General features: G+C 37.4%; 1 protein-coding gene across 7 annotated transcripts in view; it reads right to left on the bottom strand.

Moving 5' to 3' along the window:
- Window positions 1-25,256, bottom strand: part of SPART (spartin) — a 51,200-nt gene that overhangs the window by 4,271 nt on the left and 21,673 nt on the right. Inside the window, exons 1-8 of one of the 7 annotated variants that reach the window (XM_032403178.1) lie at window positions 24,441-24,806; window positions 20,116-20,927; window positions 15,422-15,619; window positions 13,183-13,359; window positions 9,660-9,783; window positions 4,765-4,959; window positions 3,592-3,750; window positions 3,424-3,514 (exon numbers count right to left, since the gene is read on the bottom strand). In XM_032403178.1, the coding sequence (XP_032259069.1) occupies window positions 3,424-3,514; window positions 3,592-3,750; window positions 4,765-4,959; window positions 9,660-9,783; window positions 13,183-13,359; window positions 15,422-15,619; window positions 20,116-20,925 (1,754 nt within the window). In that variant the 5' untranslated portion in view covers window positions 20,926-20,927; window positions 24,441-24,806. The other 6 variants (XM_032403177.1, XM_032403180.1, XM_032403176.1 and 3 more) reach the window with 6 other exon arrangements.

Genomic DNA, 25,256 nt, shown 5'->3' with positions numbered 1-25,256 from the left:
ACCTTAAAAAGGTAAATTCCTTATAGAAAAACAATTTTACTAAGTTTATTCTTCAGAAAAATGTAGAACACACTGTATCTTAGAACAAGATAAAATTTTAATGAGGGGAAAACAAAAATGGATCTAACTTACTAAATTTATAGGATTTTCCTCTTAGCAATTTATTATTATTTTTTTTAGTTTATTTTTTTTTTAGTAATCTCTATACCCAGTGTGGGGCTCAAATATAGGACCACAAGATCAAGAGTCACACCCTCTTCTGACTGAGTCAGCCAGGCACCCCATCCTCTAAACAATTTCAAATGGGAAAAAAAAAGGAGCTTAAAGGTGAAACTGAAACTATGTAGATAAGTGATGAATTATTGCAATACTGCAATTAAATATAGATTTGAAGTTATTGATTTTTATTGTTCCTGTAGGTCTCATGTTGCTAAACTTAAAATAAGACAAAAGCATTAACGTAACTGACAAAAACAGTCTTAATGAATAGTTCCTACACATTTACCTAAATATTTTAAGAATTATACAGATCCTTAGATAAACCATTAATAATCAAGGAACATAATCTGGAATCATAATCAAAACCATGAAAGGTATAAACAATATATTTCTCTAACACAATCTGCGTTTAAATATGCCTAAATGAAAAGATAATCTTCTGTATTGGCTTGTAACACCAGAAATCAGATAAGGAAGTATATATAATACATTTGTTTTTCTCCTAGGCATAATGCATGTAATTAGGCAGATTCAAAACAACTTGGGAAAATAACTTATCATAGGCAATAAGAATACAAATTTTATTATACTATCATCAGTTGGATTTGAAGAGAAAAACGCAAATGCTTACCCTATCAAATACTTTTTCGAAGTGTAAACAAATGTAATTTCATAAATATAAAAATATCAATTTACTACATTTACATTCATAAATGTAAATTTATGTAAATAAATGAGAACTAAAATGAAATAACTAGCTCTTCCATTTCTTCAGTGACAATATCATTAAGTTATTACTGGTTTAATACTTAGTTTCTTCTTTTAAAAGACAATTTCTACTTCTGGGCCAGACTATTCATAAGTGAGGAAACAGTATTACAAAACCCTTTAACATCCCCACTGCCACTCACAACTTTCCAAGGTTCTAATTAAATTACTGCTAAGACCAAAGCAGCTATTTTATAGTTAGAAATACAAACCTACTTAACTAAATTCTCACCTGTTTTTTCACTCCATGAATCTTTGGAGTAAAGGATAAAGAGCACAGCAATACATACCATAATTAAAATAAATTAGCTCAGAACCGCTATTAGAATGTCCTTTTCATCATATTAAGATCTCCTCACTAAAGACCAAAAATATAAAATCTACACCAAAACCTTGCTAGTTATGTTAATCCCAAACCTTTAATAAAGCTCTACTTAATTGTACTTAGATAAGCATTTTTTTTTTTCACTGAAGTAGGAAATGGGCAAAGCCACTGGAAGCATTTACTACTTTCTAACATGACTGCCTACTTATTTCTGCTAACAAATGATACTGGTAATATAAAAATAATTCACTTTTGGCCTAAAAGGCACTTCTGACTTTTTTGGGCTCCTGCAACAAAAGAAAAAACTATTTTTCTAATTACGACTGATCCACCAAAGTAACCTCACACCCATAAAACAAAGAGTATTAAGAGATCAAGGCTTTAAGTACCAAGAGGTAGTAAGCTGGAAGACTTTATATTTCCACCAAAAGAATTTCAGATCTATTCTGTATTTTCTTTGCCAAATCTTTTGGTCAAAATTGACACTCCAAGATGTTATGTTGCTTTGACTCAAAAGGTATGCATGCCCCAGATGGAGATCAAATCAACTCAGACTGGAAATTAAGTTAGTTTTTCCTAAGCCACAGGTAATTTACTATAGTGGCAGGGAATGTAAATGCATGATAGATAATGGTTTCTAACTCTAGATACTAAACTTGCACAGATGTCTCATCAAGGACAGGGTTGGTCCAGTACTGTTCTTTCACACTGCATGACACAAAAAGACCTGGCTTACATCCCAGCTCTACCACTTACTAGGGCTATAATCTTTAACAAGGTATTTAACAGCTCTATGCTTTGGCTTCCTCATTTGTAAAATGGAGATAATAGTGTTAAAGATTTCTGCTAACAAATGATACTGATATCTAAAAATAATTCACTTTTGGCCTAAAAGGCACTTCTGACTTTCTTGGGCTCCTGCAACAAAAGAAAAAACTATTTTTCTAATTACGAGTGATCCCCCAAAGTGGGTGGCTCAGTCGGTTAAGCATCTGACTCTTGATTTTGGCTGGGGTCATGATCTCAGGGTTGTGAGATGGAGCCCCACATTGGGCTCTGTGCTGGGCATGAAGCCTGCTGAAGATTCTCTCTCTCTCCCCCCCTCAAAAAAAGAAATACTGTTAAAGATTAAATGTATATATTGAAAAGCACTGAACACAATGTCTGATACATAAGTATGAACTCAAATGTTGTGAGTAGATAATTAAACAAATAACTGAGAGTTGAGAATACCATTAGTATTACTTTTTGGTTTCTATTTTTTTTTTAATGTTTTATTTATTTATTCATGAAAGTCAGAGAGAAAGAGAGAGAGGCAGAGGCAGAGGGAGAAGCAGGCTCCCCACTGAGCAGGGAGCCCGATGCGGGGCTCGATCCCAGGACCCTGGGATCATGACCTGAGCCAAAGGCAGACGCTTAACCATCTGAGCCACCCAGGTGCCCTACTTTTTGGTTTCTAAATAAAAATTTAATATTAGGCTTTAAACTAATTCAGACTCGGGTCCTTCTACTAGATTTAATTTTTAGACCTAGATTCCTCTAGGACTTATAAAGAATAAAGAGCTAAAATCAGATGATCCTGTTTTAAGTCTCACCTTCAATAGTTATCAGATTAGCTTGGGCAGATCACTCATTTCTATGTTTGCCCACTTCTTAATATATGAAATAGATGACATACCATCTGTCCATTCCAATAAGAATGAACAATGGTAGAGTCAAATAAGATGTGACAATATTTAACATTCTTTGTATACAGAAGGGGCTAATATTAACAAGGTAAAATAGATTAATTATAATTCAAGTTTTTCCCATCAAAACTACCAGCAAACATCACCCATCACGAACATGCAGTTAATAAGGTATTCAGAAGCTACAGGCTTTTTTTTCATTTAACTTATTCTTTGCATTAATGATGAACAAATATAACCATTAGTAATATAAGGCAAAGTCACAGTAATTCTATTAATTTGCCTAAAATATTATTAAGAAAAACAGAGTAAAAAAATTTTGTTTCATCAGATATTCAATAATGACACAATCATTTTAACTGTCCTGAATTTTTGCAAATGCTATAAGAGATTTAGTCATTAAAATGATAAAACTCAACTTACTTGTATTTGACAGTTTGTACAGTTTCTGCTGAAACATTGTTAACAATACATCTGGCTGCACATTCCAATCCCTGCCAGACAGTTGAAAATCCTGCAAATATATTTAAAAGTAAGTAAAACTACAGCTAAACAAATGGACCTTCCTAGTCAAATTTACGGGTCTGTTACCTTGAACACTACTTGCTGCTACGACCATAGCACCATCCAAGGGAGACTTCCCATTTCTGTCTTTTCTAAGAGATTCTGGAACAAGTTTGCTTCCATGCTTCTTAACGTGTGGAGCTAGTTCCTTTCCAACACAATTTGCTACAGTGCAAACTCCGTCAACTAATATAACCATAAAAAAAGGAAACACTTAGAAAAAATTTATTCTTCCCTTGATTTTACCACTCTTACTTAGCAAAATTCTTACATGAGCATCTAAAGTTGTTTTATTGCATAACTTAGCATTTCTATATAAGGATGAGAACCATAGCTGGCTAGTTTTTAAACAAAGGCTATTATTTGGTTTAAAGATATGTTTGCAGAACCTAATGATTAAAACCCTGCCTCTTAAATATAATGTTCTTTTTGGCAATTTGCTTAAAAGAAAACCAAGACTGCTGCAATGCAAGACTTGTAGGTCCATCTTTCATGTTGTCCAGCTATGTGTACTTCTATGTTTTCTCCATACTGACAAATATTTCACTGAAATAGTAATAAAGTATTTAAGTCTATATAAAAGTAAACAAACCAAAATCTGATTCAAAGAATAATGAATACCAAAAGATAATCTTACTAAATCTAATGATAATTCATTAAGGAGTGATCTGGCCATCTTAAAATACCAAACTTCAGATCTATGATTCTCAGAGGAGAAGGAATTAGAAGCATATTACTTGGGAAGGCTGACACCAGAATCACTGGATCAGCTTAATTCAAACAATACATACCTCCCACTTGATCCCAACTACTAAGCAGTGAGCTGTCCTTAAAAGAATGTGTCATATTCAAGGATAGCAAATACATTCAGAGCCATTCCTTTTCAAATGCACAGACACTCCCCTGACACATCAAAATAACCCTTTAACCAATGTTTCTCAAAGTAATATGCAAATAACAATCACCTAGGGATCTTGTTTCTGAATCAGTAATGTGTACCAAGTACCTGAAATATTTCTAAGGCTCTCAGATAGGCTGATGTTGCTATAGATCCCACTATGAGTAGCAAGGTGATCCTGCTTTGTCTTAATCCTTTACTCTTAAGGTTAAACCATCTAAATGAACATTTAGATTAACCTGAATTGAGAGATCGTTTTTTAATTTAACTGAAAGAAGTAAAGTCCTCCAAAGTTACTTTACCCAGGAATTGACTGACTTTCGCTGCTCCTCCTGTAGCCTGCTTCGCTATATAAAGTCCCCTGGTCACAGCTGGACTAACTTCCACTGGTTTTTCTTCTGGTTGGATCCGTTCACGGAGTTTAGAAGCACCTTTCTGGATTGCTTTGCCGGTAAATTCAGCACCTTTGACCAAACCCCAGCTCACCCAGGAAGCACCTTTTTACAGGAAAATTTAAAAGTGCACAATATTAGAGCTGATCATACCTACAAACCCTTTAATAAATCAAAAGGAAAACAACCAAGGAATTTAATGTTCAGATCCCAAACATACCATAAACTTTGAAGCCAACTTTACAATTACAATTTTCTGCCTAGAATACACTTTTTCTAAATAAGTTCATCTTTCAGTACTTAGGTCACAGATCACTCAATAACATAGTTCTGTATTACCCTATGCTGCTACTACAACTTGTAGGTATCTTCTACATGTTACTTACCACATATTACTATCATTACGGACTAATTTTGGGTTTTGGTGCCAATAATACAGTATTTGGCTTAAGGACTCAGGTATCCTTGTTCTCGCCTTAGTCCAGGTACCACTTTTACTCTATGAAGTACTGAGGGGTTTAGACACAAATAATGCAAATTGGAAACCAATAAATCTAGATCTCAAACACCAAGGCAGAACTCTTGCTTGCTTGCTTTAAACAAAAGGCTAAGGCAGGGGGTCCTGTTCCTCCCTCAATCCCAAACCCAAATCCCATGATCTCAGCACCTTTTAGTTTATAACATAAACCTGAATGACAAAGACAGAAGAATACTCAAAAAATACATGAGAAGATCTAAGAAGAAAACTAGAAAGCCTAGATGGTTTAGCCATTTCTCATGACAGTAGTTCCCAGCCCTTTGCTTTGCTCAATGCTTCTTACAGCATGCATGAAAAATGAAACTGTCAAGAGAGGAAGCATGATAGCATAGACTTCTCTAGTGAAAAGGCCCTGTGCACACATAAGGAAAGGAGAAATGGGAAGGAGATGGGAAAAACAAGAAAAAGTACCAAGTAGAATAGTTTCCCCTAAGAGGAAGAATTAAGTGTTACCCTGCTCTGGAGAGCTTATAATTTTAAATATTTCCTTTTTGGCTATACCCTGAAAAAACAAGCTTTTAAAGCTAGACAAATAAAATACCTTAGTATATTCTCCAAAGGTCTGTGGCACGGTTTTTACGTAATTATCTTGGTCTATGAATGACTAGGCATCCAGTGATCATGTGAAAATCCTGTTTATTTAAAAATGCTAACAACTGGGGTGCCTGGGTGGCTCAGTTGTTAGGCGTCTGGTCATGATCCAGGGTCCTGGGATTGAGCCCCGCATCGGGCTCCCTGCTCAGCGAGAAGCCTGCTTCTCCCTCTCCTATTCCCCCTGCTTGTGTTCCCTCTCTCGCTGTCTCTCTCTCTGTGTCAAATAAATAAATAAAGTCTTCAAAAATAAATAAATAAGTAAAAACGCTAACAATGAAAAATAAAGTGCCAAGTGGTAACTGATTAGAAAAATTTTGTGGGGGGAAAAAAAAAGAAAAACTATTGTGTTTCTCCTCCTGTTCTAGTCAACATGTCCACCTCTAGCTCAAACACTACCCCCACTGTCTGACCCGTGGGGGAGGACCAGGTCTCAAACCCAGACAAATACCTTCCAGCCAGAAGTTCCCATAACAATAAAGGGATTGAAGACCTCTATTAAAAATATACATTTGGGGTTTAGAGTTAACTTACAGGTTGAAAAGATTTAAGAAGTAAAGAGGCTGAACTTGAAGAAAGACTGAGAAATCATAAATGACAATGAAACAAAGGAAAGCTTAAATAGACTATACTCCTGCAATGAAACAAACAAGAGGGAGAGAGTCCATTGATGACTTAGAATAAATGGAAATTAGATAAATGAAAAGTCATAGGACTGATAAAGAGACATACTAGATGCAAATTATAAAGAAGCTATCACCATGACAGAGTGTATAATAGAGACAATACATTAAAACCTAAGATATTACAATAGAAGATCAGGAAATGTAATATTTTATTGGTAGCTATTAAGATCTTTTAAATGGCATGTTTAGTGCCAGATAGAGATTTATTCTATCCATATTTGTATTATATGCATCCATTTAATGCTGAGACAGAGCAGGCAATGAATGTTTCCTGAATAAATGAGAAGTTGCCAGATGACTTAAAATGATCTCACTCAAATCTAACCCAATGGGGGGCACTCTAATCAGTCTATTGTCACAGATCCTCTATCTCTTCCCAAATTAGCTTACTAAACTCTCCATCTAAAATGTTTGGCAGCTGCCTTCTTAAAAGTGTAATTCTAGCCTTCCAAGCCAATATTCCAAGCCAATATTCATCCCTGGCAAATTTTAAGCAGTTACTTCATGTTTTTCACCTTTTATATCCATGAAGCACAATACTGTAGCTTTTACTGATCTTTACTGATCTTCAGACACTGGACAGGAACCAATCACAGGTTAAAGTGAATAAGCTCAATTTAGATCCCTGATTACTTATCTTTGTATAGAGCCTGCATGAGTCGGTAGAAACAGTCTCTTGACAGATCAGATCATTTTCCCTGGAGTAAATCTTGGATATTTTCCACCACTTTCTTTGTTACTTGTACCTTAAGTATTTGGTGAGCTAGCTGGTTTTCATTCTACCTATTAAAAAGCACGTAAAGGGGGCGCCTGGGTGGCTCAGTCGTTGAGCATCTGCCTTCAGCTCAGGTCATGATCCCAGGGTCCTGGGATCGAGCCCCACATCGACTCCCTGCTCAGCGGGAGGCCTGCTTCTCCCTCTCCCACTCTCCCTGCCTGCGTTCCTTCTCTCGCTGTGTCCTTCTCTGTCAAATAAATAAATAAAATCTTTTAAAAAATAAAAAATAATAAAAAGCACGTAAAGAGATATGTACTCTGATTGGCAGTTAAATAATTTTAATGTAACCAACTATTAGGGCTATTGCTAGAACTGAGGAGATAAGATGAAAAGAAAAGAGTTACTAAAGTCAAGTAGTAAAGCAGGCCCCTAAGTGTTATCATAAGTGTAGTTTTTGCTCATTTTCAAATGATGCACTGCTGAGAGTTTTTCTGAAACCTCTAAAGAGATCTGTCCCCAGGATTAGCTGATTCTAAGGATGCTCTCCCTCTCTGAATAGAACCAGTACGTGGAATCTGTGTGGTACCTAGAAGGCCTAAGATTTAGTGGCATACAATAGTTTCCAAAGGTAGCCAAACAGTATCACCTGTTCCACATGTTCTTTCAATATGACCTTGACATTCCTCCCACTAAGATGTGGGTAGGTCTGTCACATCCCCTTAAATCTGAGGTTTGTTATTTTCTTGTAATGAGTGATACTGGAAATTTCCAAGAATATGTTAAAAAGGGTATGTAGCTTCTGCCTGTTTGCTATATTATCCATGCTTGGAACCTTGAGTCACCATGTAGAAGCCTGACTAGCTTAAGGTTGCTAAGCTGTCAAACACAAGGAGACCATGTCTAGGCACTCTATTTGGCAGTCCTAGATTTTGAGCTCTTCCAACCCAGACACCAGATTTGTGAATGAAGGAGACTTCAGATGATTCCAGCCCCCAGCTACTGAGTCACTAGTCAGCCTCTGAGTCTTCCTAGCTGAGGTCCTGCCATCATGAAGCAGATACAAGCCATCCCTGTTGTGACCTTCTGGAATACCTGGCCCACAGTACTCCTAAGTATAAATAAATGTTTGTTGTTTTATACCAGTAAGTTTGGGATGGTTTGTTACACAGGAATAGTAAATAGAACAATCTTGAGCAGTATGAATTCAAAAAACTTAAGAAAATAACCTTTGAAATTAGTTATCTACATATGTGTGAATATAGGCAAGTTTTTTGAATGCTGACCTAATGGTCTAGCAATCTGTAAAGTTATGGGGCAGGGTAGTAAGAGTGATTTTTCTTTAGAACGTCTTTGAAAATCCTTTTCAAGGCTCAATTTTAACTGTTAAAATTATAACTGAAAAATTTGGCTTTGTCTTTTCTTATCTCTAGCAGCTCTCTGACATGGGCAAAATATGATGTTAGTTCCTAGTTAATTAATTTTCACTTATTTTAGTTTGTTGGTTTTTCATGTTGAAGGTTTCCTCTGCTTTAGACATCTTTATTATTTTAATGGGTTTTTAGTACAGTGATGGAAATCTGTACTGACAGTCTTTTAAATGACTGGTCAAGATCCCTTTATAGGGCCATGAATTTGGCTTACTAAAGAGTGACTGGCAATGTTTTCTAAAAACAAAACAGAAGGTCTAAATCTGAGAGCTATAACAGTTGAAAAGCTAAAATGTTAACCAATGAAAGTGGAAACACATATGTCAGTAATGATCATTCTGGTTTTAAAATAACTGATCTGATGCCCTTTCTAACCAGAATTAAATAGTAGGGCCTACATCCCACCCCAATAGCTAAGCTATAATCCTCAGGTCTCTTCATACCTCCATTGCAGTGTGGTTAGGAGTGCAACTTTGCTTCCAAAGATGGGAAGAGTATCTTATCATTTTTTTAGAGGAAGAGGAAGGGGGAGAAGGGGAGAAAAGAAAAGGATTAAAGGGGAATTACAAAGGGAAAGGAAAATAATTTTATGTTCAGAGAGCTATCCTGAAAGTTTGGGGATTCCTGAAGCTTTTCACTATCAATTTTCCCAAAAGTGAAACAGAAAATAGGCATGAAGAACTTATACCTATATGATAATATGTAATGTTCTAAAAGACTAGTTCCTTCTGTGTTTAAGTATTTATAAAATGATCATTTAAAACCAAAATACAAAATACTAAGTATTCTCTTATGGATTCCAAAGGTTTCACATTATAGGGAAAAGATTAACATTACTGTAATACCTGACAAAATATTTTGAGCCACTTTCTCACTCCATTCAGGTAATTCCTTTGCTTTTTCTTCTGAAACTGGCTCATAGGGTACAATGTGACTCAGATTAACTTCTTCACTTGAAGTGTCTTTAACCTAGTAAAAATGTTTCAAAATGTAAAACAATAAAAAAACTTAGATGGGGAAAAATTATAAGCATTATGTAATAAAATATTAAGTCAACAAATACTAGATATAATTAATAAAAATCTCCAGCCAACATAGTTACCAGTACATTTTATAATATAAAGCAAAATACCACAACTGCCATAAAGCTTAAAACTGTACTGATCTTAAATAAGGTCCCCCTGGTAAGTAAGGCTTAAATACCAACATACCTCCAATACAGCATTTATCAAATCATATTTAAACTGATGTGACTATGAGTTCTTTCATAAACCTATCAACCCCTTGATGATAGTATGTGCATGATACTAAGATTTAAAAGATTTGTTAAATGACTCAATCATTAAGGAAGAATGTATCCAAATAAACTGGTTTTGACAGAAATCAAGTAAAAGCAAGTAAAAATATATAAGCACAGAAGAATGTGCTATTCCACCTAAATGGAAATGGGGACACAGATATACCTGTATTTTGCTAATTAAACAGCTGTTATGAGAACTAGGGCCAACACTTAAAATGTCAAAGCTAAATTTATTCATTCTAAGAACTTAACAGCAGGCTAACTCAGACCTCATAATACTATAAAGTTACTTGAAAATCAAACTTCCCAATAGAAACACGAAGAGAACTTCACTTAAAATAAAAAACAACACAAAAACTTCTATGGGGGGAGGGGAAGCCATTCATAATTAAAACCCAAAGACAAACTGAACATAATATTAGCAACTTCTATCTTTAATAATGAGCCAATGTCCTAATATATAAAGAGCCCCTGGAAATTGAGAAGAAAAAGACTAGCGACCCAGTAATAAAAAATGGACAAAGGACAAGAACAGACATCACACAGGAAACAAAATTCAAGGAACCCTTAAGCAGATACACAACAGCACTCATAATAAAATCAATGCAAATTAAGATATTCCAATACATCATTTCTCATCTATCAGACTGCCAAAATGCAGAAAGGCTGTTCACCCACTTTGTGGACTAAGCTATGAAGAAATAGGTCTACAATGCCGGTGGGAGTATTAAAGAGTATAGTCCTTAGGGAGGGCAACTTAACAAAATCTATCAAAATTACAAAAAAGCATTTATTTACTGATTCAGTAACCCCACTTCTAAGAATTTATCTGATGAATTACCTGCAAATGTATATCCATCCAAATGGAGCAGCTACAAAGCTACTCACTGAAGCACTGGTTTCTAACAGCAAAAGCCTAGAATCATCCAAATACTCAATAATAGATTGGTTAAAGGAAACTATCATAAATCCATACAATGAAATACAAGGTAGCTATAAAAAGAATTGAGAGGGTTCTCCATTTATTAACATTGAAAGATCCCTGGAATTTATTATCAAATAAAAAAAAATACAGGACACTCTATGATGTTAACTTTTGTATAAGAATGGGAGAGAAATCTGTTCTTATTTGCTTTTACCTGCCTCAAGAAACCTAGGGAAGACACACAAGATCTTGATAAAAAGTGATTACCTACTGTGGCAGGGAAAATGGTATGGACAAAGGTGGGAATAAAGTTTTTCAATGTATATACCTGTTTATATAATTTGATTTTTTTAGTTAACAAATTAAATTTTTTAAAAAAGGAAGTTTTAAATGATGTGAAAAATTTCCAAACATATTACGTAAAAAAGAAAGGAGCAAAACAGTATGTCTCCCATGCTTCCATTTGTATTATGTGAATGTGTGCATATACGTGTATATTCACACACAAAATAAATGTGTATGTATATATGTTTGAATATATCTGCAAGGATAAGAATCTAGCAATAATGTATCTGGAGCAGGGAGCTAGGTGGCTGAGGGATAGGAATGGGAGGCAGACTTACTTTTCACTAAGTATCTTTTGTATCTTTTAGATTTGCTTTTTGTATATTAACTTAAAAATGTTTTAATAAATATATTTCTTGGAACCATCCTGGACTCCCAATGTCCTCCATAAAGCTGGTCTAAGACGTTCTACACAATCCACAAATAAATGTAGAATATTCAAGGGGTACTTGGGTGGCTTAGTTGGTTAAGTGTCTGCCTTCAGCTCAGGTCATGATCCTAGGGTCCTGGGGTCTAGCCCCATGTCGGGCTCCCTGCTTGGCAGGAGTCTGCTTCTCCTTCTCCCTCTGCCCCCACCCTGCTTGTGCTCTCTCTCTCTAATAAATACAATCTTTAAAAAAAAATTTTAAATGTAGAATATTCAAGTGGTATCAATTAATTCTTCTAAGATAATTATTGAGCACTTACAATATGGAATACAACAAACAATACAAAACTGTAATTCAATACTCACACGATGCTATTTTCTTTCTTCATATATTTGCTTATATTACTACTTCTGCCTAGAATCCCCTTCAATCTGCTATATGTATGGCCAACTTTTGTTTCACCTTCAGGACTCATTTTAGCCATAATGCCCTCTCAGAAGCCTTCCTTACTGCTTCCCACACCACCATAGGCTCATACTTATTGATGAGGCTAGGTTGTACATTAGATGGTGCAATCTAGCTTACTATATAACCTATGTACCTTCATCTAATGATCACACTGGCTAGAAATGCTCTTTGCTAATCTGTCCTCCCCACTAGACAATAAATTTCTTGAGATAAGAAATTTAACTTTTCCACTATGCTCCCCATTCTTGCACTAAATACTTACTGAACTTACTACCACTCGGAGCATATCATATACTCAGGATCTAAGAAATAAAAAACTACTAAACATATATGTTTTTAAAGATTTATTTATTAGAGAGTGAGTGCTCAAGTGTGGGGAGGAAGGGTTGATGCAGAGGGAGAGAGTCCCAAGCAGACTCTGTGCTGAGTGCGAAGCCGGATGTGGAGCTCAATCCCAGGACCCCAAGATCTAGACCTGAGCTGAAACCAAAAGTCAGATGTTCAACTGACTGTGCCACCAAGGCACCCTACTACTAAACATATTTTTAAAAAACTCTTTCTCTTTCCTGATGACCATCCATAAAGAAACAAGGGACTGAATAAAAATGGTAGCGTAAGGAAAAGCATATCTAGCCCCAAGATCCTGGTGTATAAAGGAAGGTAGAGAAAAACACAACACAAAACAAAAAGATATGCATTAATGCAAGTACAAAAATCTTTCCAGTACTTCAAAAAAAGCTATCCCCCAAAACACAGAATTTGTTCTAAAACAGGTTAAGTAACAAACACTGTAAAGAAAAATATTAAAGCTGATTCTAATTATTTTTGCCAGTGATCACTTTGTGACTCTGAAAGTTGCTCTGCTTTAGTAAACAGGGATAAGATCTTACAAATAATTGAAACTGGTGAAAGGTACCATTAGAATAGGACACATACACATACCTTATTGCTTTTTTACTTACTTTACTTACTTTTTTCCCCCTTTTTCCTTTATGACGCACGTCCTTATTGTCTTGGTCCAATGAAGGACCCAACTGTCTCACATCAGTGCCACTGGCTTCCTTCAGTTGGTCAGAGGAGCATCTAGCTCTTCCAGGGATTTGGAATTCATTTTTTCCTTCTGCCCGGTTCCAGTTGGCCTAGGGGGTAGACTAAACCTTAGATCAAACTTGAACTTTCTCTAAGCTATGCTCTAATAATGTGCTTGTTCAAACACTGATGTGTTTGAGAGTCTATAAATACAACCACTTTTGCTTGTCTTTCCTCTATACTTTTGTTTTATCTCATCACCAAACCTCAACCTCTTGAGTTCTTTAGTTCACAGCATACTAAACCAAATTTCTAAAGATAAAGCATAAAAGATAAACTTACAGAAGCTGTTAGTGTAAGTTATCATTAAGTCAGATGTAGCTACATTTCAATTTAATTAAATAACAAATGGTAAGTTTTAGGAAATGTGTAAAACTAAATGAGTTTAAAGGCAATGAACAAAACTCACGTCCAGCTTAACCACTCTGCATTATTGGAAGACTGATTTTGTTTTCTGTTTGTTTTTGCACTTAATACTGAAGGTATTCTGCTCGCATATACTTTGCTGAATGAATACTTAAGAGTAAAGACAAGTCAAAATTATAGCTAGTAACTAACTTTTGTTTACAGTTGGGAGTTCTGGGACAACAGAGCAAACTAAAAACGATGCACAACCAAAAAGTGAACATATAAAAGTTGGTTTAATTTCTTTCCTAAAGCCCAGTAATATAGGTCCAATGAATGTAGGGGTGAAGGGAGAAACTGCTCCATGATAGGTCTGAAATAATTAAGAATGTCACTTCATTCAGCTAGTAAACAGCAAAGCTAAGACTTGAACTCTTATCCATTTGACCATGTTTCTGCCTTTGTCAACTATTCTCCATGAGCACACTGGGGCTACACACACTTCTGTAAGGGTACATGTTTTGTTACCATAGCTTAAATGTTTAGCATTGGTCATGCTAAAGTATATGTTGATCACCAGATCACTGTCATACATGGTTCATACAACCTAAAGCTATAGAGGACTCTGACCTCTTGCTTAGCTAGTCTGCTCCTGTCACCTGTGATCTTTTCGATATAGGTATGGAATGAAAGTGTATTCTACTTCCTGAGAAAACAGGAACAGAGCTTTTAAGACTGAACTCAAAGGAAACTATTTTGTAAAACATTCCCTGATATCCTTTCTGAACTGTGTGTATACTTTTATTTCATCACTTATCATCATCCTGTGCCTGAGAATAGGAGCTGTTAAATAGTATCTTTATAGTCAGTCTCTTGTTCTGTCTTCCCACACATCATTTAACACACCTAGTTAAATAATGGATTTTAAATATACACTGACTGAAGTAGAGAATAAAAGAGTAAACTATCATGCTGTCAATCTCCTTCAACTTCAGAAAACTGTCAATATTCACAATCAAAAATATTCCCCCCCACCTTGTCCTACATCAGGATGGGCAAGAACACCTGAAGAACACCTCTCCTTAATACTCTATATTTTAACTCCTATGACAGATCAACACGTGGGCAAAAAAAAAACAGGCTTAGTAAGGCAAGTTCATAGGATGACAGACCATATTTTAAATTGTACTTTATTTTCTCTTTATTTAGCTTTATTTATCATGAGAAAAAAAGACAATTCCCTCAACTAAGACATGTTTCTTCCTCAAAATGCCAATCATGTCCCTAAAATGTCCAACATAACCCATCCACTAATGCCAAAATTGCCTTTACTTCACCATTTAGTCCCATTGGACTATTTTTCCAACTGAGCAGGAAGGCTGTGGTGATAACAATTCACAGAACATTACTATTTGCCAGCACTGATATAAGATAGTTAATGTATTAACCTTTAATCTTCACCACAGCCCAATGAAGTAGATATTATTCCCATTTTATGATAAAGAAACTAAAAAGAAGATCAATAACTTGAGTAAAACAGCTATTAAGTGCAAGAGTTCAAATTCAAATCCAGGTAATTTGACCCCAGAGCCCACGATCTTAATCACTATTTACGCCCAATTTCCAGCTAGTATTTGTGAACACACAGCAAATTATACATTCTCAGTTTTCTAACTTTGATCATATTAGACCCTATTACAATTTCTTTAAAAGTGTAAATGCTTACGTTAAAGTAGATTTCATCCTAAAGATGATCACACAAGTTACCTGAAGCCGAAGGTCAGACATCTGTCTTAATAAATCCTCAAAGAGTTCTCTATCATCTTCTGGTAATTCAGAAGACAAGACAACCCCCACAAAGCATCCTGACGCTTGTAACATGGTATCAGGAAACATGTAGGCTCCCACAGTACATTTAAGAACTGGAGATCTATCAGGAACTAGAGGATACAACCAGTCACAAACCTGAAAGGATTAGTTAGGAAAAAAAAAAAAAATCAATGAATAGAACTAGGTTCTCACTGGTTTTAGAATTGTTATACCACAAAATAAACATTTCAAAATTCTAAATGCATTTTACATGGCTTTACAGAATCATTAGCATCAACAAATCCCCACTAAAAATTAGGCATTTGCTAGTCTAATCTTTGTATATATATCACCCACAAGAACTGTCCTGAAAATGTTATTGCTCCACTAACTATATAGTCTTCAAATTAGTGGCCTTAGATAGCCCACAAATAACCAATGAGTTAGTTTTAAATAAATAACAAAGTAAATTAAGACTTTCTTTATAATTCAAATTAGATATGCTTTAGTGGAAATAAAATCAAACCGTTTTCAAGTACATGTATTTACTGATTTAATCTTCACAATTCCGTGAAGTTAGATATTGTCATTTTACATATAAGAAAGAGGCACAGAGAGGTTAATTAAGTTGCTCAGAGTCTGTGAAAAAAGTGCAGCTAGGATTTAGACACAAGTAATCTGGCACCAGAGAAGCCAAACAATTCCTTTAATTAGAAACACAGCATTCGGGGCGCCTGGGTGGCTCAGTCATTAAGTGTCTGCCTTCGGCTCAGGTCATGATCCCAGGGTCCTGGGATCGAGCCCCACATCGGGCGGGCTCCCTGCTCCGCGGGGAAGCCTGCTTCTCCCTCTCCCACTCCCCCTGTTTGTGTTTCCTCTCTCACTGTGTCTCTCTCTGTCAAATAAATAAAATCTTAAAAAAAAAGAAAAAAAGAAACACAGCATTCACAGGGGCATTTGGGTGGCTGAGTTGGCTAAACACCTGACTTGATTTTGGCTCAGGTCATGATCTCGGGGTCATGAGATAAAACGGAGTCTGCTTTGAGATTCTCTCTCTCCTCTCCCTCTGCCCCTCCCCCCAGAGTACGCTCTCTTAATAATAAAATCTTATTAAAAAAAAAAAAACCCAGCATTCACAATGCTGCTTAATTTTTTTTTTTTACTAAGTCTGAAAACCTGACATGACATAGCTAGAATAGAACATTATGTTTATGGATTTACCATCTACTATTAACTTCAATCAAAACAACACAAAGCTGCCCTGCAATATCATCAGATTGTCCACACACTAAGACTTAAGCTCACTTTCTGGAGATATAAATTCATAAGAGACTAAGTTTAAATCATAATATCCAAATGTATTCATTTCCATTGAGATTACATTCTTTGAGCAAGAAGAGTATTTTTTTTTTAAGATTTTATTTATTTATTTGACAGAGAAAGACACAGCAAGAGAGGGAACACAAGCAGGGGGAGTGAGAGAGGGAGAAGCAGGCTTCCCGCTGAGCAGGGAGCCCGATGTGGGGCTCAATCCCAGAACCCTGGGATCATGACCTGAGCCGAAGGCAGATGCATAACAACTGAGCCACCCAGGCGCCCAAGAAGAATATTCTAATTGTGCTGCTCATCCAGGACACACTGTTTTCCTAATTATTAAGAAACTTGGGAGAACAATCTATTATCAAAATATTGTGCAAATGAGTCAAAGAGCATGAAAGATTTCATATAAAAAATGGAATATTCTGGTACACTGCCATCATCTCTGACCAACAGAATATAAACCTAAAAGGATCAGAGTATCCAAGTCTGATTCTTTCTTGGAAAATCCTTAACAAACCTTTTCAAATTCTTCTTTTATAGATTCTCTTTTTTAGTCATCTCAAATGCCACTCTCCACCTTTTAGAAGTCAAACTTTAGAGAAGTCATAATAAAACTGATTACTGTGTCTTCCAAATTATGATATATTACCATGAGTGGTATATGAAATGACCTTAAGTAATATACCAGATTATTTAAATTTGAATAGTAATGTATTTCAATGTATTAGGAAAAAATACATCTGTCCCTCAATTTCACAGTTGTTACTGGTTGGGATGATAAAATTAACAAATGAGACATCTATCTATCTACCTACCTATTTATTTATTTAAGAGAGGGGAGGTAGGGCAGAGGGAGAGGGAAAATCTTGACCCTGAGATCATGACCTGAGCTGAAATCAAGAATTGGACACTTAACCGACTAAGCCATCCAGGAACCCAACAATGAGACATTTAAATTGAAATATTAAGAAAGTAATAATAGCAGAAGTATGAAACTGACAAAAAAAAGTTGCAAAGGTTGTACTTAAATAAAATTTGGAAAGTTTTCTTTTATTGTCATGATTTCTCTAAGACTACATTCTGGACACCTTGATTGAACTGGAGTATCTCCAAATCTTCTGAAATGAAACTTTATAGACCTTTCTCAGGGTAGATCACTACAGACTGGAAGGCTTATCCACCACAGGCTTATTTCTCCCAGATTCACTTTCAGAAAGAAACCTTATGTCTAAGTTCTAATGAACTGACTACAAATTTAATAGGTTTAAAAAGGTTATTAAACTAAAACCTAGAGAAAAATAGTTTTTAGAAACCCTAGAATTCTATGCCTGCCTACTTAGGACCAAATGAATTTCTAATTTCATGAACAGACCTACAGTGAGTTTTGCAATATAAGAAGTTATATTTAAAAAAAATTATATTTAACTTCTAACACTCAGTTGATTTAGTGTTTGTTTTTCAGAACAGAGACATTCAGTAAACACATGTTAACTGCCTTTTAGGTCACTGTTACAAATATCTGAATACATGCAAATGAGAGCCCCTTCAAGAGACTCAAATTAAACTTTGGGTGAAATTTTACTTATTATTTACAACCAAAAATAGGAGATACTAGAAAGATTAAAAACACTTTATTTAAAGCACTCAAACAGGATAAACTTTTACTACAGAACAAATCATTTTATTGGTTGAGCTCACGTAACCAAATAGAGTGTTTCTGATATTCATTTCCCGTATCTCCAGTAGCCTGAGCCCCAAAGGTTTATTTTTTATTGTTTTTTTATTGTATGTATGTATGTATTTATTTATTTATAGGGTTTTTTTTGGGCGGGGGACAGAGGGAGAAGGAGAGAGAGAATCTTAAGCAGGCTCCATGCCCAACATGGAGCCTTGCTTGATATCACAACCCTGAGATCGTGACCTGCGCTGAAATCAAGAGTCTGACAACTAACTGAGCCATCCAGGCACCCCCCTCTCCCCAAAGGTTTTAAATTCCACTGTTACAACATAGCTCTATTACCAGGTCACCAGAAAGTATTACAGCTTTAATCAGCCTCTTCACAATCCCAATCAATATGCCTACTCTTTCTATCTCAAGGATTCTTTCTTAAAATAACCTACGGGATACAAAATATTCTTCCTATCCAATAATGAAGTATTTTTTTTCAGCAATGCCCCCAAATAACTCCTTCATACACACTTAGTAGGTCTCCAACTACCTTTAAACAACTTTCAAGTTGATTCCATGTAAAAGCTGCATAAGAATTAAAAGTGGAGTATACCAAAAGACAAAATCAATCTAGGTAACTAGTGCTGTAACTAAACCAACTGCATCATCTGGACTCTGGACAAAAAGACCTGCTTTGTTCAAATAGTCATCTTCCTTACATGCATGCAAACTTCTCTGTTATACCCAGTGTAAATGGAGTCCTCATTTCTAGAACCCAACTCCCTATACTGACGTCCAATCTTTTAAAAACAGATTTTTATTACAACATCACCTTCAAATATTGCCTTTAGAATATTTCATTAATTCCACAGCAGTGCCCTAACAACACCAGTTGTTATTTAACACCAGTCTTTACTCTTGGACCAAGGGCATTTCCGATAAATTTATCTGCTTGGAATGTTAGAAATGCATCTTAAATTATCATCACAATCTCTACTTCTATACCAAAGTTTCTTAACCTCTGCATGACTAGCATTTTGGGATAATATTGATTGATGAAGTGATCCTGTTTAGAAGTTTAGCAGTCCCCCCCCTGCCCCGGCCTCTACCTACTATATGCCAGTAGCAGTAGCACAACCCACCCCCCAGCTGTGACAACCAAAATGTCTCCAGACATTGTCAAAATGTCCTTGGGTTGGAGAGTGGGGGGGATCATCCCTGGTTGAGAACCACTGTTCTACATACTGGGCTGGGTCTAGCCCAGATCAACCCCTCAGATGGGGCTTGACAACATTTGTGGAAATTTACAGTAACACATCCACATGAGTTACATAAATCCGTTTTGAAATTGAAGTTACTAGGTTTCTTCTTCAATAAAGAATTAAAATTTTAAGGATGAACGCTCCGATGCCCCTCAGATCTTGTCATCACAATTTTAATACTAACACAGAGTTTTGAAAAAAATAAAACAAAACAGTATTTTGTATCTTTAAAAAAAGAATCTATTAAACACATAGATATTTAAGGCTTATAAATTTCACAGAATATATTAATAAGGAACTAGAATGATCTTTTTGCACTTACTGTCCTGGACATACTGACAAACAAAAATGATGTATTCTATACATATTTCAAATTATGTTTACATTTTTCTTTGGCTTACCTGAAGAAACCCAGGAGGACGGTTTAGAACAGTATCAAGAGAATTATCCAAGAACCTCACAATTCGAAGGTACCCTGGATATGAAGGTGCACTAACCTCCCCTGCAGGATTTACAAAAAAAATCTGTACTCCGTTTGGTATCAAAATCAACTCATCTGCATCTAGCCCTAAGGTCTCAAGAGGGGGTGGCTGAGAATGATTCCTATAAAAGTCTTCTCCAACTGATGAAAATTCCCCAGATTCTGTTCCATAGGATACAGTGTAATGACCCTCAGCAGCCTGAGGAGTATAAGCAGGAGGTGCTTCTGCTGGATGACTCTGAGATGGTAAGGATAAAGAACTAGGTGCAGGAACCAACCCTGTACTTGTCGTTGAAGTGTTTCCATTTACTTCAGTGTGCTGAGGAGGTGAACTAAAGGACTGAGGCTCTGGTGACTTTTCAGGCATGTCTTTAGGTGGAAATTCTGGATATAACTTGGGCACCTCCTGAAGATCATTCCGTAGAGAAGTGGCAAGACCCTTCTCCAGAATTTCCAACCTGGCACGTACATTCTGTAGTGTTTCTTTCATTTTCTGTTGCATCTGCCTAGCAGATTCCCACCCAGCACCTGTGTGTTCAGGCTCTGTCGATGATATGCTGATTCCTCTGAGCAGGTGTCCTATTCCTTGCTTATAGTAGTTCTTTGCTTCTTCCTTCTGACCTAATTCATCTGTATTCAGTCCCTTATTAACAAATAAAAAGGCCTTCTTGTATGCTTCCTTGATGATCTTAATTTCAGCAGGCTCTCCATTTTGTGGCTCTTGCTCCATTTCTGCCAAACAGAAAATATTATCTTTAATTACCTAATTTAACTATTTGTTTACTGAATTATTATCAATTTCCCCTACCTAAATATATTTCAACAAGACAGGAGCCTTGCTGGTCTGTCTTGTTCACTATTGTATTTTCTAACCCTATTATTAGATCTGACATAGAGAATACACTCAATATGTATTTGCTGAATAGATAAATAATGCTCTTGTTCCTAAATATCATTTTAATTAAAAACAGAAGAGAACAAGTCAGAATATATCTATTGAATAATTTTCTTGTTACAGTTTCTTATAATAAATAAATGTTTCCTACCATGTATCTAATGTTGGAACCAAAGAGCCTCATTCTAAAATTCATTATAATATAAATCCAGATTATATCCAGCTAATTAAAAATGAGGTTGAAGGGTGCCTGGGTGGCTCTCTCAGTTAACCATCCGACTCTTGATTTCAGCTCAGGTCATGATCTCAGGGTCGTGAGATTAAGCCCTGAATCAGGCTCTGCGCTGAGCAAGGAGTCTGCTTTGGATTCTCTCTTCCTCTCTCTCTGCCCCTCCTGCTCATGCCCACACTCTCTCTCAAATAAATAAACAAATCTTAAAAAAAAAATGAGGTTGAATCACTGGAGAGGACAGAAATGAGAAAAAATTATCTGGATGAAGCTTTAAAGTTACCGAACTCCACTTAAAGGGGGGCAGGTTACTCACATAGAGTTAGCTCTGTTCCCTCCCAAAACTCCATTAGAATAACTCTAGCAAGATTAAAAAGGCATAACCTCTTATTCTTGTTAATGAGAAAAAAACATGAACAGGTACTTCACAAAAGAGGATCTTTAAATGGCACATGAAAAGGTGTTCAACACCTGATCTTGTATATACCTACATTTCAAAGCTTATGTTACATAGTGTGCTGAAAGATTTCCTGAAATAATGTGTCACTGGAGGAAATGGGCTGCCTACTGAAAAGGAAAGTGTGTGTAGGGGTGCTGGGGGAGTGGTGATGGTGGTATAATTCCATGGGTCAGTTGCTGAATAGTATTTCTTAATGGCATCTCCACCTTGGGAGAGAAAAAAAGTTTAGCAGGGGAAAAAACCTGGAAATCAGGTGAAATGTAGTTGGGAATTTCTGCACAGAAAGTAAAAGTCTGTACTAAAATACTGTATTTTTAATTTGGGATTTATTCCAGGATTTGATATATTCTCAGCAGTCTCTGAGAAAATGCATTTCACAGGGGTAAGAACTGCAAAATAGTACTTTAAAAAACAAAAAATAAAAAAATATAAATAATACCTGTCATACCCCTAATCACAGTTAAGACCTTATCAAGTGGCTTGAAAAGACAAAAACCATTATTACATGATTCCACATACTTTAATTTTTATTCTTAAAATTTCTTTTAAAGATCAAGAGGCACCTGAGTCGTTCAGTCAGTTAAGCGTCTGCCTTCAGCTCAGGTCATGATCCTGGGGTCCTGGGACCGAGCAGCATCAGGCTCTCTGCTCAGCGGGGAGCTTGCTTCTCCCTCTCCTCTCTCTCCCAACTTCTGCCCTCTCTCTTTCTCTCAAATAAATAAAATCTTTAAAAAAGAAAAAAAATAAAGATTGATTTTATTTATTTAAGGTGGGGAGGGGCACAGGGAGAGGGAGAGAGAGTCTAAAGGAGACTCCAGCTGGGCACGGAGCTGGAGGCCAGGCTCTATCTCACCACCCGAGCCGAAACCAAGAGTTGGCAGCTTAACCAACTGTGCCACCCAGGCGCCCCTCACATACTTTCATTTTTAAAGTTGAGAACAGGAAGTTTTGGAATGTCAATCTATAGTATTAAATAAAACAGTACCCACACCAGTATAATCGTCTTAAATCCCTACCCAAACCCTGGTTCCAGACACAAATAGCGCATTTATTTTTTGACACGTTCTAATAAAAGAAGTAAAACGTGTTTGTTTCAGACATAACTATGAGTGCGTGTGCATATGTGTAAGCTTTAAAAAAAATCTCAGGAGAAAAGGTAAAATTCTGAGTCAAACACCTGACAACTTAGTTCAATCCCATAAACCCTAAAAGCAGTAACAATCAAGCTAAGGTCAACATCACAAGTAGTCTCTAACACAAAAAGTGCTCTAATGCCTGCCCACCTGGCCCTTTACAAAAAAAGACGGAACTTTTTCAAATACTTGTATGCAACTCCCTGCAATAGCATCCCACCCATTCTTGTCAGGGGAACTACACATACGGCGTTTCAGAAAGCCCACAGGTGAGAAAGAACCAACATAAAACCTTCCTGTTTCAAACAGGTTTCCTATAAAGTCACCAAATGGGGTCTGTTATTGCAAAGGAGAGCAATAAAAAAGTAGCTCCGTTCGTAACTGGGGGCATTCTTACATTCCCGTTTTCTTGGTTTTGCCTTTGGAAATTTCAAAGAAAACTTGTTGAATTCTTAAATATTTAAACCAGTATTTCAGAAGCAGCAACAATCTTGAACGCAAATCCATTAAATTAAAATGCAATTAAGTAAATTTCGAGGATCCTTAAGTGAAAGAGTAAAACAATTCATTAGTTAGTGGGAAAATGGGCCAACCCTACCGTAACGCAATAATGCCGTGTCACGAAACTGCACATTCCAAGAGCAACTTTTTCCAGACATAGAAATTAGGTCGGAGAGAGCCTCTGCGATGCTCGATCCCTAATGAACATGAACAAATCTATTCGAAAAAGCAAAATCCGTGCGCTATCCATTCCCAATACAATTGCTATTGGTTGCTGACATTTTGTAAAGACTATGGAACTTTCATGAAGCTGTAAGGGCGCAAAACCACAGCCATTTTCGAAGCCAAGTAAACATCGCGTATGAGGCAGCAAGAATGGTCAACAGGGATGTTCCAAGTGCACGATCAAAGGGGTGGGAGTGGGAGGCAGCGTCAGCCAGTAAATGGGAGTGAAGGGCGTAGGGAGCGCGGAGCTCGAAGGTTAGGTTCCATAAACATAAAATGGGGGCTAAGAGAACAACTTCTCAAACTATTCTCTCTAAATTGCTTCCTTCAACGAAAGTTTCATGTCTGATACTTGGATGAGGGCTCCGGGCCTTCTCTGCCCTGCCCCTCCCCCGGCCCCGCCAGGCGCTCACGCGACCCGCCCGCCTCCGGGTCGGGGGGGTGGGAGCCCGCGCCAAGGACAAATCCTTCCCCGCCGGCCGCCGCCCCACCTGTGCCTTCCAGACCTCGGGCGCTTCAGCGCCACTTCAAGAGTTCCCCGCCCGGCTGCCGGCTGCCGCAGCCCAGCGACCTGCTCCCTCAGACGCCGCGCCACTCCGAAGCGCTAGGCCGAGACCGTTCCCGAGGTTCTCAGCGCCTCGCACGCGCGCGCGACCCGACGCTGGGACTCACAAAGCATTCCAAGTCGCGCGCTCCAGAGCGCGCCACGTCTCGCGGCCGCGCCGCCCGGCCCGCCAGTCCTCGCTCCCGCGGCAGGAACCAGCAGGTCGGATTTCGCCTGATGCCCACTCGAGTGGCTTACCCTCCGCCGGCCCAACCTAAGTCCTTCCCACGCTGACCTTCTAAATGATGTGTGAGGAGACGTCAGCCAGCTTCGTATCCTGGAGTCAAGGTGAAACTCTGTGAGGAGAAAAGGACGAGGGCGGAAGGCTCCCAGAGAATCACGTGAACCAGCCGCTCAACGCAGACCCCCAACCCTGGTCTTCGCGGCCACGTCGTCAGCCCCCGCGCTTGCGCAATATCTTTCTCCCGAGCGGAACCAAGGCCGCTGGAGGGGCTAGGAAAGAGTGGTGGCCAGTGAGAGCGGTCACGGCTAGAGGGAGCCCTGGACACAGTGCACGTGGGAGAGAGAACAAAGGCTGATTCTCCCAACTCTTCTGGAACCTAATCTTTGTTACTAATGTATTCTAAGTTACCTCCAATGGTAAAAGTCTAGGGTGTGTGTGTGTGTGTGTGTGTGTTAATCTTTGTTACTAATGTATTCTAGGACAGTTACCTCCAATGGTAAACGACTGGGTGTGTGTGTGTGTGTGTGTGTGTAGCAGTATGGTCAAAGTGTGTGTGTGTAGCAGTATGGTCAAAGTGTGTGTGTCAAAGTCTCGAGGTGTGTGTGTGTGTGTGTGTAGCAGTATGGTCAAAGTCTCGAGGTGTGTGTGTGTGTGTGTGTGTGTAGCAATATGGTCAATCTGTGTGTGTCAAGGTCTCGAGGTGTGTGTGTGTGTGTGTGTGTGTGTGTGTGTGTGCAGCAGTATGGTCAATGTTAAATTCCTGACTCCTCAGGATAAAGAGCAACTGTGCTAATACCATTTATGATTGTGAGAGGCTAAAAAGGGAAAAT

Source organism: Phoca vitulina, unplaced genomic scaffold, assembly GCF_004348235.1.
Source record: "Phoca vitulina isolate PV1807 unplaced genomic scaffold, GSC_HSeal_1.0 scaffold5, whole genome shotgun sequence".
Lineage (NCBI taxonomy): Eukaryota > Metazoa > Chordata > Mammalia > Carnivora > Phocidae > Phoca > Phoca vitulina.
Note: the sequence above shows the minus strand (reverse complement) of the source record. Positions and strands in the feature narration are given on the sequence as shown.